This window comes from Sciurus vulgaris, assembly GCF_902686455.1.
Source record: "Sciurus vulgaris genome assembly, chromosome: 17".
Lineage (NCBI taxonomy): Eukaryota > Metazoa > Chordata > Mammalia > Rodentia > Sciuridae > Sciurus > Sciurus vulgaris.
This window is the reverse complement of record NC_136478.1, coordinates 26,372,448-26,385,685: the sequence shown is the minus strand read 5'-3', so window position 1 is coordinate 26,385,685 and position 13,238 is coordinate 26,372,448. Positions and strand designations below refer to the sequence as shown.

Here is a 13,238-nt window from a genome sequence, read left to right as displayed (position 1 = left end):
ACATGCTGTATTTCCTGCTGGCTGGCTCGGTAATTTTTCTTGGTTAAATTGTCCACCAGGTAGCTGATTTGAGACAAGGCCAGCGAGAGCGAGTCAAGATTCATTGCTGGTTGGGGCGGAAGCAGGCGGCCGAGCCCGGCGCAAAATCACCATTATTCCCCTTTAGTCACCTCAGAGGCAGGTTAATGCTTTCTTTTGTAATTAGGCTATATCTGGTGTCTGTACAATATCTTCAGTTCTTCTTTACCAGGGGTCTTACTCTGTTCTGAAACATGGCACCTGTAATTAAAAAAATCCAGAATTCTAAATTAGAAGGAAAGGGGTAGGGTAAATAAATTTTATCTGTCTGAGCAACTAAAATACTACAGGGAACTTCAATAAAGTAAATACTCCAGAAGTCAAATTTTTTTTTCCTGCATTGTTTAAATATTCACTAGGCCAGATGCAATGGAACATGGCTGTAATCCCAACAACTCAGGAGGCTGAGGGAGTAGTAGGATCCCAAATTCAAGGCCAGCCTCAGCAACTTAGTGAGCCCCACCTCAAAAAGTTAAAAAAATAAATTAAATTAAATTAAAAGGCAGGGGGATCCTGGGGATATAAGCTCAGTGGTAAAGCATCCCTGGGTTCAATCCTCAATACCCCCACCAAAAGAAAATGTCCCATGGCAAGGCTATATCATTTCCACATTGACAATTAAAGACTGCTAAATACAATAGTAAAATACCAATTTCAACAAGCCCATCTTCATTGCAAAAAGTTACTGCATTCAACTAATAATCAATTCTCAGCTCCTGTTGGCTCTACCACTAGAGTAAACCATATTTTATTAACCAAACTAGAACATTTCTGTAAGTGAAAGGAACACCATTAACAATTTACACAGGCCTTGGGGATGAAGCTCAGAGATAGAGTTCTAGCATGCACAAGGCCTGCATTGGGTCCCCAGCATCACAGTGAAAGAAACAACAGGTGTAATCCAGGCTATCACCTCTCACTGATCATCACTCCCTACCTCCTAGATGATAGATACACTTTTATTTCCAAGATGCCATTTCACTCTTTTCTTCTCAATCCCTATTACAGGCTTTTGGCTTCATATTTTAGAATCCTTGGACTTTCCCTTTCTATATTCACTTTCTTGGTAGTTCAATCTTATGGTTTTAAAAATTATCTATACCAGGCTAAGGATATAGTTCAGTAGTAGAGCACTTGTCTACTATGTGTGAGGCCTTGGGTTCAATCCCTAGTACCACACACACACACACACACACATAAACCAGTAACTCCCAAAGTCCTATCTCCAGTCCAGACCTCTCTCATGGCACCCATATTTGCATCATACATATAATTTTCTACCTGACATCTCAAATATAGTATGTTCAAAAATAATCTCATGATATTCTCCCTCAATGTTACAAGTATGCAAAGCCTTCCCCATCTCAGTTGAAACCAATTTACTTCATCCTTAAAGTTACTCAGGTCAAAATCTTGGACTCATCCCATTCCCTCATAACCACTCTTAGGAAATCCTTTCAGCTGTACAGGAATCCAATCAGTTCTTACCTCCTCCAAGTCTATGATAATCTAAAAACTATTATGTACCACCTGGATTACTATACTAGCCTTCTAACTGTTCTAGCCAGAGAAAAATACTTCTCAAATATAAAAACTCAAGATTTGTCAGCCAGTATTCAAAATCCTCCACTGACTCAAAGTGGAAGCCTGAGTCCTTACAGTAGCCTAAGAGTAGTTTTACAGGATGTAGCCACTTGACACTCTCCTGGCTTCCTCCATTTCTCTTGTCTACCTTACAATTTTCTCTTAACCACAATGACCTCCTTGCTACTTCTCAAACAATGCCCATTTTAAGCCCTCTGCATCAACTGATACCTCAGCCTAAAATCCCTCTCCAGGAGAACTACCTTGAACATCCTATACAAAACTACAAATCACTAACCACACCCCGACCCACTTTTTTCCACATCTCACCACCTAACATAATGCATAACATACTTATATTTGCCTATCTCTCTCTTCACATTAGAATATAAGTCCCATAAGATTGGTAATTGCAATTGTATATTACTCGCCTATTTATTTTTAAGTACTAAAAAGGCCCATAGGGCTAGGGAGATAGCTCAGTCGGTAGAGTGCTTGCCTTGCAAACACAAGGCCCTGGGTTCGATCCCCAGCACCACAAAAAAAAAAAAAAAAAAGGCCCATAGTAAGAGCTCATTAAAGCTTCTTTGTAATACACATAAACAAAAGCGTACAATTCTATAACCTGTGGCAGAGCAGGAGCAAACTGGTGGTATATAATACCCACTTAAAATGCATGAGGCCTTGAGTTTAATCTCAGGCTCCACTCCACAAAGTGTTCTACAAAATAGCAGGGAAATCCACTGAAATTTTACCGAAACAACAATCATATGAGTAAATAACAGATGACTTAATTTATCAGCCTCAACAGCACATACTAAGTTAAGACACTTCCAATTTATCTTCCTAGCCATCATGGATATGTAAGTACAGATCACAATGACAATTTATAGCCCATGTTTATTCCAAGCATTAAAACGCAAAACTATAAAATCACTTTCCAACAAGTTCTACATGGCTGGGCATGCCCGTAATCCCAGTTTACTAGGGAGGCTGAGGCAGGATGATTCTTAAATTCAAGGTCAGCCTGGGCAACATAGTGAAACTCTATATCAAAATTCTTTCGTAAAATGGGGTAGGAACTGGAAGCGGTGGTTCATGCCTAGTTATCTCTGGTACTAAACCATCTGGTTCTCTTAAACTAACCTAAAAAAAGGTAGTAAAGTCATCAAGGAACAACAGCATAATCCTTTCACTGAACTTTAAGTTGGAAATATGGAAAACTGAAAATAAGAAACAGGCCAGATAAGGCTGGGTATGCAGCTTAGCGGTAGAGCATTTGTCGTGCATGTGAGAGGCACCAGGTTCAATTTCCAGTACAAAAAAAAAAGAAGATATATATGTGACCCAAACACCTAATAAAGAATGCTATGGGGCTGGGGTTGTGGCTCAGTAGTAGAGCGCTTGCCTAGCATGTGTGAGGCACTGGGTTCGATTCTCAGCACCACATAAAAAAAATAAAAAACAAATAAAGGTTTAAAAAAATGCTTAAAGAAAAAAAGAATGCTGTGATTATGCACATGTAGTTTCAATGGAATATTTTCGCCTTGACATTTATGAACAAGACTGAAGACACTATATCTCACTCCACTATTCTCACACTGGCCAAACTTTTATCAACCTCTTTTAGTATCTAAAAGTGTCAGGCAGGATGGCACATATCCATAATCCCAATGACTTCAAGGCTGAAGCAGAAGGACTAGTTCAGGGCTAGCCTGGGCAATTTAGGGAGAGAGAGTTTCAATTTTTTTTTAAAAAGAGGGCTGGGGTTGTTGCTCAGTGGTAGAGCACTTGTCTAGCATGTGTAAGGCAGAGTTTGATTCTCAGTACCACATATAAATAAATAAAAGGTCCACTGACAACTAAAAAAACATTTAAAGAAAGAGCTAAGAATGTAGATAACCTCTACAACACCCAGTATCACAGAAAGAAAAAGGAAAATAAACAGAGGAAATAAAATAGCAAAAGTTAACTTTCACAAACAAACCAAAAACTAAGTTAGCCGGGCATGGTGGAACACATAACAACTTAGAAGGCTAGCAGGAGGATCAGTTTGGGGCCAGTCTCAATAACTGAAGTAGGCTAGTCTTAGACTGTGTCTCAAAAAATGAAAAGGTCTGGGAATGTAACTCACAGTGATAAATTATCATGAAAAAAAAATTAGGTTAGTGAAGTTTTACATATTTCAAGATTCTCTGTAAAATCCCAATCAGTGGATGTTACCTTGTTTACTACAGAGAAAAAAAGAATTAACATGGATGGTCAGAGACTACTGTACTTTTATAAAGGTTTGCAAGTTTGCCCTTGGCTGGTGTGGAGAACTTGGATTTCAGAGTATTCCGACCATTCCCTAGAACTAATAATAGTAACTCACTGTGCCTAACTTGTATAGCCAAAATGTGGTTTAATATAAACACCACTTCCTCTAGGAGGGTGGAATTTTGTTTTATGGTAGATAAGAGAGTACCTATAAAACTAGTCCTGAGTAACAACCTTAGGCAGAGTCTTTTTTTGTTACTGCTATTCCCCTTATACTGGGGATTGAACCAAGAGGTTTTACCACTAAGGTATATCCTCAGTCCTTTTTATTTAATTTTTCATTTTGAGACAGTGTCTCACTAAATTGCTAAGGCTGGACTTGTGATATTCCTGCCTCAGTCTCCCCAAGTCACTAATAAGTTAGCAACTAAATGAGGCCCTAGGCAACTTAGGGAGGAGATCCTGTCTCAAAAAATAAAAAGGGCTGGGGATGTGGCTTAGCGTTGTAAAGCACCTCTGGGTTCAATCCTTGGTACCAAAAAAAAAAGTTTCTCTGCTATACAATATTCAACACACACAGTATGTAACAATTCTTTGTTGGTAGAATTAAGTATGTTTTGTTCATTTCCACTGGGAGAGTACATGTGGTAGCATGAGCCTGGTATGCTCCAGGTTTTACCCTGTACATCCTTTCCCTTTGGTGATTTCACTTTATATCCTTTTGCTATAATAAATCATAGCTCTGAGTACAACTATATGCTCCGTCCTGTGAGTCCTCCCAACAAAGGGCCTCCAACACACTTCACCTGGACAAGTGGCCGAGATCAATGTTTTCTGGAACTAACTGGAACCAAACTACTAATTTCTTCTCTAGAATGTACAAAATTCTAAAATTTTGGATTTTATCACAAAGGGCAATCCTGAAACTACTTTGAACATCCTTAGTGTATTTTAAGGAAAAGAGACAGCATACATTGGCCAGATGCTCACCGAATCTCTTTCCTCTTCGCAGGTAAAAAGCTAGACTAGTAGAGTACAGTGGTACACACCTTAAGACCAGCTACTCAGGAGGCTGAGGCAGGAGAACTCCAAGTTTGAGGTAAGCCTGGGCAACTTAGTGAGCCTATCTCAAAATAAAAAGGGCTAGAGCTGGGCATGGTGGTACACACCTGTAATTCCAGCTACTCAGAAGGCTGAGGCAGGAGGATCTTGAGTTCAAAGTCAGCCTCAGCAACTTAGCAAGATCCTCAAAATAAAATATAAAAAGGGCTGGGGATGAGGCTTAGTGGGTAAGTGCCCCTGGGTTCAGTATGTGGTACCAAAAAGGAGAGGCAGTGCGGGGGATGTAGCTCTGTGGTATAACGCCCCAGAGTTTAATTCCCAGTACCACACACATACACACACAAAAGAGCTAGACTATATTTCTCAGCTTCTTTACAGAGATGTGGCTAATGTAACTTAGTTCTAGCCACTGAGACAATACCAAAAATCATCATTTCTAGAATTGGTTCATAAGACCTCCTTCTACTTATGAACTTCTTGTTCTTTTACCATCTGCCAGTTACCACCACAAAATGAAGAAGCCTAGGTCCCTAAATTAATACACAGAAGGCAACTTACTGAACTTCCTCAAGGAAAGTTATTTGGGGAAAAAATGCATTTCTATTCTGTTAAAGCAGTTGACATCTTAGGGCTTTGTGTTATGTTGGGATTATTATTAGACCTACTTTGCCAAGTAACATTTTAATAACATTTTTTTGTAGTACTAGTTGAATCTAGTGCCTTGCACATGCTAGGCAAGCACTCTACCACTAAGTTACAGCTCCAATCACCTTTTTATTTATTTATTTTTATATTTTTACTGAGAACATGGAGCTACATCTCCCTGCCCTGGTTTCATTTCTTTTCTTTTTTTTTTTTTTTTGGGTACTGGAGACTAAACCCATGGGCACTTTACCACTGATCTACATACATCCCCAGCCCTTTTTATTTTTTGAGACAGAATCTCACTAAATTGCTTAGGGCCTCACCAAGTTCTAGTGGCTGTCCTTGAACTTGTTATCCTCCTGTCCCAGCCTCCTCAGTCAACTGGGATTGTAAGTACATGCCACTGTACCTGGTGCCTTTGTTTAATTGACACAGGTTGTCGGTAAAATTGCCCAGGCTGGCCCTGAATCTGTCACCCTCCTGCCAATTCTAAGCAGTGGGAATTATAGGAGTGTGCCACTATGCCCAGTTAGAACTCCCCCCACCCCCCCAAGTACTGGGGATCTAACCCAGGGGCATTTTACCATTAAGCCACATTCCCAGCCCTTTGTTTTTTTTTTTTTTTTTATTTTGAGACAGGTTCTCGCCAAGTTGCTGAGAGTCTTGCTAAACTGCTGAAGCTAGAACTTGTGATCCTCCTTTCTCAGCCTCCTGAGTCACTACGATTATAGGTATGTGCCACTGTGCCCAGCTAAATTCTTCATTTTTAAAACTGAAGAAGTGGTCCATGTGCAGTGGTTTATACCTATAAACCAGCTGCTCAAGAGGTTGAGGCAGGAGGATGGCAAGTTGAGGTCAGACTGGGCAACTTGTGGAAACCCTATCTCAAAATAAAATAGGGAGGGCTGGGGCTACAGCTCAGTGGTAAAGCACTTGCCTAGCACGTGAAAGGCCCTGGGTTCAACTAGTACTGCAATATTAATTAATTAATATTAATGTTAATCCCTATTGCAAATTAAATTTTTTTTTAATAATAAAGGAAGCCAGAAAAGCAAGAATCACTCCAGAATTAGAAAGGAACCAAATTTCCAATCTGGAATCAAGTATTCTGAAGCAAATTCCTGGTAACATTTTCACAATTAAAAATGGATGAAGTACAGCAAGGCACACTAGCACACACTAGCAGCTCAGGATGCTGAGGCAGGAGGATTACAAGTTCAAAACCAGCCTCAACAACTTAGGGAAGTGAGACTGTCTCTAAATAAAAAATTAAAAGAGCTTGGGATGTCACTCTGTGGTTAAACCCCCCTAGTTCAATCTCCAACACCCAAAAAAAAAAAAAAAAAAAAAAAACCCCACACACACAAAAAGCATTAAATAAAATACAAAATCTGGCTGGGGGATGTGACTCAGTGGTCAAGTACCTTGAGTTCAATCCCCAGTACCCAAAAACAAAACAAAACAAAACAAACAAAACAAAGAATTAAGTATATGATATATCTAAGACTGTTAAAAGTAACAATGGAGCTGGGTGTGGTGGTGCACACCTGTAATCTCAGTGATTTGGGAGTCTGAGGTAAGAGGATCACAAGTTTGAGGTCAGCCCCAGCAATTTAGCAGGGCCTTAAGCAACTAAGTGAGACCCTGTCTCAAAATAAAAAGGGCCATGAATGTGACTCAGTGGTAAAGCATCCTTGGGTTAAATCCCCATTACTAAAAAAAAAAAAAAAAAAGTAACAATGGCTAGGAACGCTTAGCATGCACAAGACCCTGGGTTCAATCCCCAGCACACAAAGAGATGGACAATACACTTGTGTTTAAACTGGAGTAAGGGATACTATTGGTAGATGATGACATTACAGATAAAAGTAGCGAAGACCTATTTGGACACCACTACATAATAATCTTTTCACTATAGCACAGTATATACTGATGCTGCTACAGGCAGGAAGGAAGTAATACTGCTCTAGTGAAGGTATCTGAAGTACTTTTGAACACAGAAAGGATATTGTCAAAGCAATGATTTAAGAGGCATTTTCCTATAATATAAAAAAATTAACTGAGCCAGGCGCAGTGATGCACACCTATAATCCCAGCAGCTCAGGAGGCTGAAGCAGGAGGATCGCAAGTTCAAAGCCAGCCTCAGCAACTTAGCGAGGCACTAAGCAATTATGCAAGACCATATCTCTAGACAAAATATACAAAAAGGGCTGGGGATGTAGCTCAGGGGTTAAGCACCCCTGGGTTCAATTCCCAGCTCAAAAAATAAATAAATAAAAGAATTATTGTATTCCTAAAATATTTAATCTAGAACACACTCATGTAAATTATGCAATAACAAGAAACATAGTAACTATTGACTAGGTAAAAGAACTATTTTTAACTTTTTTGTATGCTGGTTTGGTGGTGCTGGGTATCAAACCCAGGGATTCATATATCTACATAAGTGCTCGACCACTGAGTTACACCCCCAACCCAACTTTTCTTTTATGTGTATGTGCGGTACCGAGAATTAAATCTAGGTACGTTTTACCAGTGGGATGCTTTGCTAGCCCCCCACCCTTTTTTCCCTGACCCAAGGCAGGGTCTTGCTAAATTGTCCAGGCTGGTCTCAAACTAGCAATCCTCCAGCCTCAGTCTTCCAAGTTGCTGGGATTACAGGTGAGTGCCACTGCTCAGGGCTATGACAACTATTTCAATAATGGTCAAACCAGATATTTTAATTTTTCCAAACTATATACACAACACCAAGAGTAAAACCTAATGTAAACTATGGACTTTGGGTGATAATGATGTGTCAATTTAGGTTCATCAATTGTAACAAATGTACCACCCTAGTGTAAGATTGTTTTAATGATAATGGGGGAAGCTGTGAGTGTATCAGAGTAAGCAGTACATACGGTATCTCTGTACCTTCTGTCCAATTCTGTTGTGAATCTAAACATACCTTAAACAATAAACAAAGTTTAGAAGCTATCAATCAAAAGTGACAAACTTTCAAGCTAATTATCTGAAAAGGAAAATGCTGAGATCATAATATGAAGCTTAAAAATACAAGACTTTCAAAAACTGCTTTCCTTCCATTTCATATTTCATATAATTAGACCAGGATCTCTCTCTCTCTCTCTCTCTCTCTCTCTCTCTCACACACACACACACACACACACACACACACACACACACACCCCACACACACACAAACCTACAGTTTCTTGTGGGATTTTTTGGTACTGGAAATTGAATCCACAGTGCTTAACCACTGAACCACATCCCCAGTCCTTTCTATTTTATGAGACTGGAATTCACCAAGTTGCTTAGGTCCTCACTACGTTGCTGAGACTGGCTTTGAACTCATAATCAATCCTCTTGCCTCAGCCTCCAGAGTCACTGGGATTACAAGCATGCTCCACTGCGCCTGGGTACAGTTTAATGTCTGATTCACCACTTTAGGAATTTTCATTCTAACAACTATAAGAAAATTAACTAAGACATGTATCCTTCAGGTTAATGTTAAGCATTCCAGAATTAAAAAACTGAAATGTGCTCATTAAATCTGTACTGTTCAACATTCCCAAAGTCTGCAGTTCCTTCAAATCTCAACAAAGAATTTCAGAATAAGTTTTTTACCTCTCATTACTGCCTTCTCAAACAACACTTTTCAATGAACGATTCATATTATTTGGTTTGTTACATGCTCACAATTTTTTTTGGTACTTACAATTTAACCCATGGGAGCTTTACCACTGAACTATATCCCAGTCCTTTTATTATTTTGCAACAGCACCTCACTAAATTGCTGAGGGTCTCTCTGAATTGCTGAGGCTGACCTTGAATTTGCAATCTTCCTGCCTCAGCCCCTGGAATCACTGGGATTACAGGTGTGTACCCATGTTCCCAGTCATGCTTGCAAATTTGTAAGTAAGAGTTACATATGAAAAACTGACAAGGCATGGTGTTGCAGGAGGCTCAGAAGGCTGAGGCAGGAGAACCAGGAGGATCGAAAGTTCAAAGCCAGCCTCAGCACTTAGCAAAGCCCTAGCAATTTAGCAAGACCATGTCTCAAATTTAAAAATAAAAAGGGCTGGGGATGTGGCCCAGTGGTTAAGCGCCCCTGGGTCCAATCCCCAATACCAAGGGGAAAAAAAAAAAAACCCAAGTTCATAATATATAGCGTAATATATAGCGTTTCAAAATGGCAGACTACTGTTTTCATTAACTTAAGAAGCATAAGAAACATTTTACAAAAAATTACACTATTAGGGGTAGGCTGAGGGTATACAGCACAGTGGCAGAGCGTAAGCTTTAACATAAGTTTGATCTGCAGGACCAAAAGGTGGGGAAAAAAATTGACTTCATAATTACTGAGTATAAATTCTCTTCCATAGAACTGAGTATCAAAGACTTGTTACCTCACACAATGAAATGATCAAGTTCATAAAGTTAAGCTGGTTAAAAAGAAAAATTCAAACAACTAGATCAGAATGTAACCAAAAACATACTTACCAAAAGCTACATGAAGGCATTTGAGATTAGGCTTTAAAGCATGTTTTGAAGAGATAGCAGGCATTTCCTTTACTGTCTTCACATAGTTTTGTTTTGTTTTTTAAATGGTTTAACCCAAAGTAAGGAGGATGTCATAATATTTAGCTTGACAAGGTCCATTTAAAGAGATCAAGATTTAAACCCGGGTAGAAATTCAGAGACTAGAAAAAAAGAAAACTAAGCCAGGAATCCATTCAAGTGAGTTAGGAACCAAGAAGAGCATTCCAATTCTGTTCCACCATAATTCCAAAAATCTCTCCCTTAAAACTTCCAAGATTACAATCTTGGGTAAGGTACTAATGGTCAGGTCTTTGTGCTGAATTCTATACTTTGGTTTTCCCGAAAATGATTGGGACCCATACTTGTTGAAAAGGAATCAACTCTCCAAACAAGTTTTTATCACCATGTCCCCACTTCAGTGAAAGCACAACTAGACACCTAAAACTTCATGTATCATCAACCCATTTTCTCTTTAGACAAGGTAACAATTTGTAAAGTCCTAAAACATGATTATTTAAACTGTTACCATATCTTATTAATCACCAAATATTGTGCAGCCAATCTTTGAAAAGGCAGGAATCCCAACCTGGACCACACATCAGTGAAGTATCAAATTCACGTATCAGTACAAAAACAAATGTGTTCTTAAATATTTCTGACCTACTTCTCAATGTTTTACTTGACTTCCTTCCTTTTTTTTTTTTTTTTTTTTTGGGGGGGGGGGTGGTGTGCTGGGAGATTTGAACCCAGGGCCCCATGCATGCCAGGCAAGCATTTTACCACTAAACCAGCCCTCTCATTTTTTTTTTTTAAATCCATGCATCTCTATTCCTTTTCAAAGGGATTGACATGAGAGAAATGTGGTTTCTCCAAAAAAGTGCAATTACCCACTCAATTATTGTTTATTAAAAATTCCCATGTAGTAACAATCAATTGAATTGTAAAGAAATAGGAAGTATTGTTACTCAATTTTCAGGAAGAAAATTCCTGGGGTGGTGGCCAAAGCCTGTAATCCCAGCTGCTACGGAAACTTTGACAGGAGTATGGCAAATGCAAGGCCAGTTTTGAAAATTAGTAAGACCTATATAAAATAAAAGGAGGAGCTGGGTTTGTAGTGGGTAGAGCACCACTAGGTTAGATCTCCAGTACCTAAATAAATAAATAAAACAAAAAGAAATAAAAGACTATTTACTAGAATGAGAGGAAGTGTGACATTTGGGACTAGAGATTTAACTCGGTGGTAGGGGGCTTCCTTAGTACGTTAGAAGACCCTGGATTTGGGCCCCAGCACCGACAAAAAAAAGGGATGGGGGGAGGGAGGTGACATCCGATTCAGTGACTTCAGGGGACAAGTTAACTTCCTATATAAAGTTTATGTTAAATACAACACTTTCAAAACCACAAATATCAAGTATTTGGTTGTTCGTTTTTTAACCTACAATGCACACTGTTCGTGGAGGAACTTCTGTGATCACAGGTGGGTGAATTTTGCAGAGGGGGTGGTACTGCAAAAAGGTATTTGAGACCTGCAGCAAATCTCTCACCATCCTTGAGGCCTAAGCGCTCAACACACTAAGAGGACACTTCCCCCGGGTGAGCAGAACCGCCACCGCTGCACTGACACCACCGGGCTGAGTGGGTGGGGGGCCAACTTCGGAGAAAGTGTAAGCACTCGGGCGCGCGAGTGGAACAAAAACCTGTGGCTAGAAGTAATAAGGAAGTGCTCGCTCCCGCCCGCCCCTCCCACCGGCAGGCACCCGAAACACCGGGGCTTGACAACGTGCTGGGGGCCGCGGAGGGGGAAAGTGGCCGCTCCGGTACCGGGAAGAGCACTGGGAACCTGCAACAACTCTCAACACGGTCCCCCCGGCCCGAGGAGGTAGGCCTCGGGGGCCAAAGCCCACTGCACCCGTTCGGGAGCCCGAGAGAAAGGAGTTAGGAACTTGTGGAGTCTGAAGCGCACACAACCCGCGCGAAGCCAGGCCCAGGGGCCCGAACTGCCGCCACCGCCATCCTCCAAACCTCCGAGCGCAAGCTGGGAGCCACCCCTGGTCTGAACCCGCGTCCAGCCCTCGGCTTCCTGGAGCCTTCGCTCCGGCCTCTTTTCTTCAGAGTGCAAAGCCTCCGCGAGCCGTGGGGAGAAAGCCCGCCCTCTCCCGCCTCGCTCCACTTCCCGGTCCCGGCTGCCCCTCATTCCTCGGAGCTCCGGGAAACGCTTCCAATGGCCCCAGGTCCACCCCCGATTCTTCTTCCCAGCAGTACTCGCGTTCCGAGGCTGACACCGCCAGCCTACCCAAGCTCTTGACCCCAGCCCACCTCACCTCAGGCGGTTCCGGCGGCGCTGGACACAGGAAACTCCTGGGTCCCCGACTCCGGCTCTCCTCGACCCCCTCTTCGGTTAACTCCGCTTGTTTCTCTACAAAATGGCGCCGGAGGTCGCGCGCTCACGTCTCGGCCTTTCCCCTCCCCGTTCCCATTTCATCATTCGCTGCCCGCCGGAGGAGGGATGGCCCCCGCATCAGCCAATGACCGCACCCGGCCCGTGGCTTCCGCCCAATCATCGACAAGTGCCCGCGGATTTAAACCAATCACACACTATCACTTGCAGAAGTCGAGGAAGAAACCAGGCTTCTGCTAGCAACTACCAATCCGGACTCCCACTTCGCGGGCTTTGGCCAATTGCCGCTCACCAGCCCCTAGGGACAGGAGTCCGGAGTCCTCGCGCCTGCGCTCGAGGCGAGAGCCAATGGGAAGACGCTGATAACTTCGATTTGGGGCTCCACGGACTTCCCACCTGCCCTCGAGGTCTTCGACCAATGGGGACATGGCATTTCCTTTGAGAAACAATAAATACGGGAGGGAACCCCCCCCCTCAGCGCGGGAACAACTTTGGGTTAGAGTGAAGTAGCCTTCCTCCACTTTCTTCCTCTTTTGGTCCGGTAGACTGCGGGAATTCCCAATAGAAACGGTTCCCTGCCCTCATGTTCTTTAACGGGGAGCACCAGCTACCAGAAGGCAAGCCAGGCGCGTAGTAGAGTTGGGTCTCATTGCATCCTGGGATATGTAGT

The 13,238-nt window shown here is 41.8% G+C and overlaps 1 protein-coding gene across 7 annotated transcripts in view; it reads right to left on the bottom strand.

Moving 5' to 3' along the window:
* CNOT1 (CCR4-NOT transcription complex subunit 1) overlaps window positions 1-12,646 on the bottom strand; it is an 87,840-nt gene extending 75,194 nt beyond the window's left edge. For 6 of the 7 annotated variants that reach the window (XM_079118318.1, XM_079118323.1, XM_079118321.1 and 3 more), the window contains exons 1-2: window positions 12,492-12,646; window positions 3-279 (exon numbers count right to left, since the gene is read on the bottom strand). In XM_079118318.1, coding sequence (XP_078974444.1) covers window positions 3-104 — 102 coding nt within the window. In that variant the 5' untranslated portion in view covers window positions 105-279; window positions 12,492-12,646. Of the gene's footprint in view, window positions 1-2; window positions 280-10,131; window positions 10,332-12,491 lie in introns of all 7 variants that reach the window. The other variant, XM_079118319.1, reaches the window with a different exon arrangement.
* Between the last annotated feature and the right edge of the window lie 592 nt (window positions 12,647-13,238).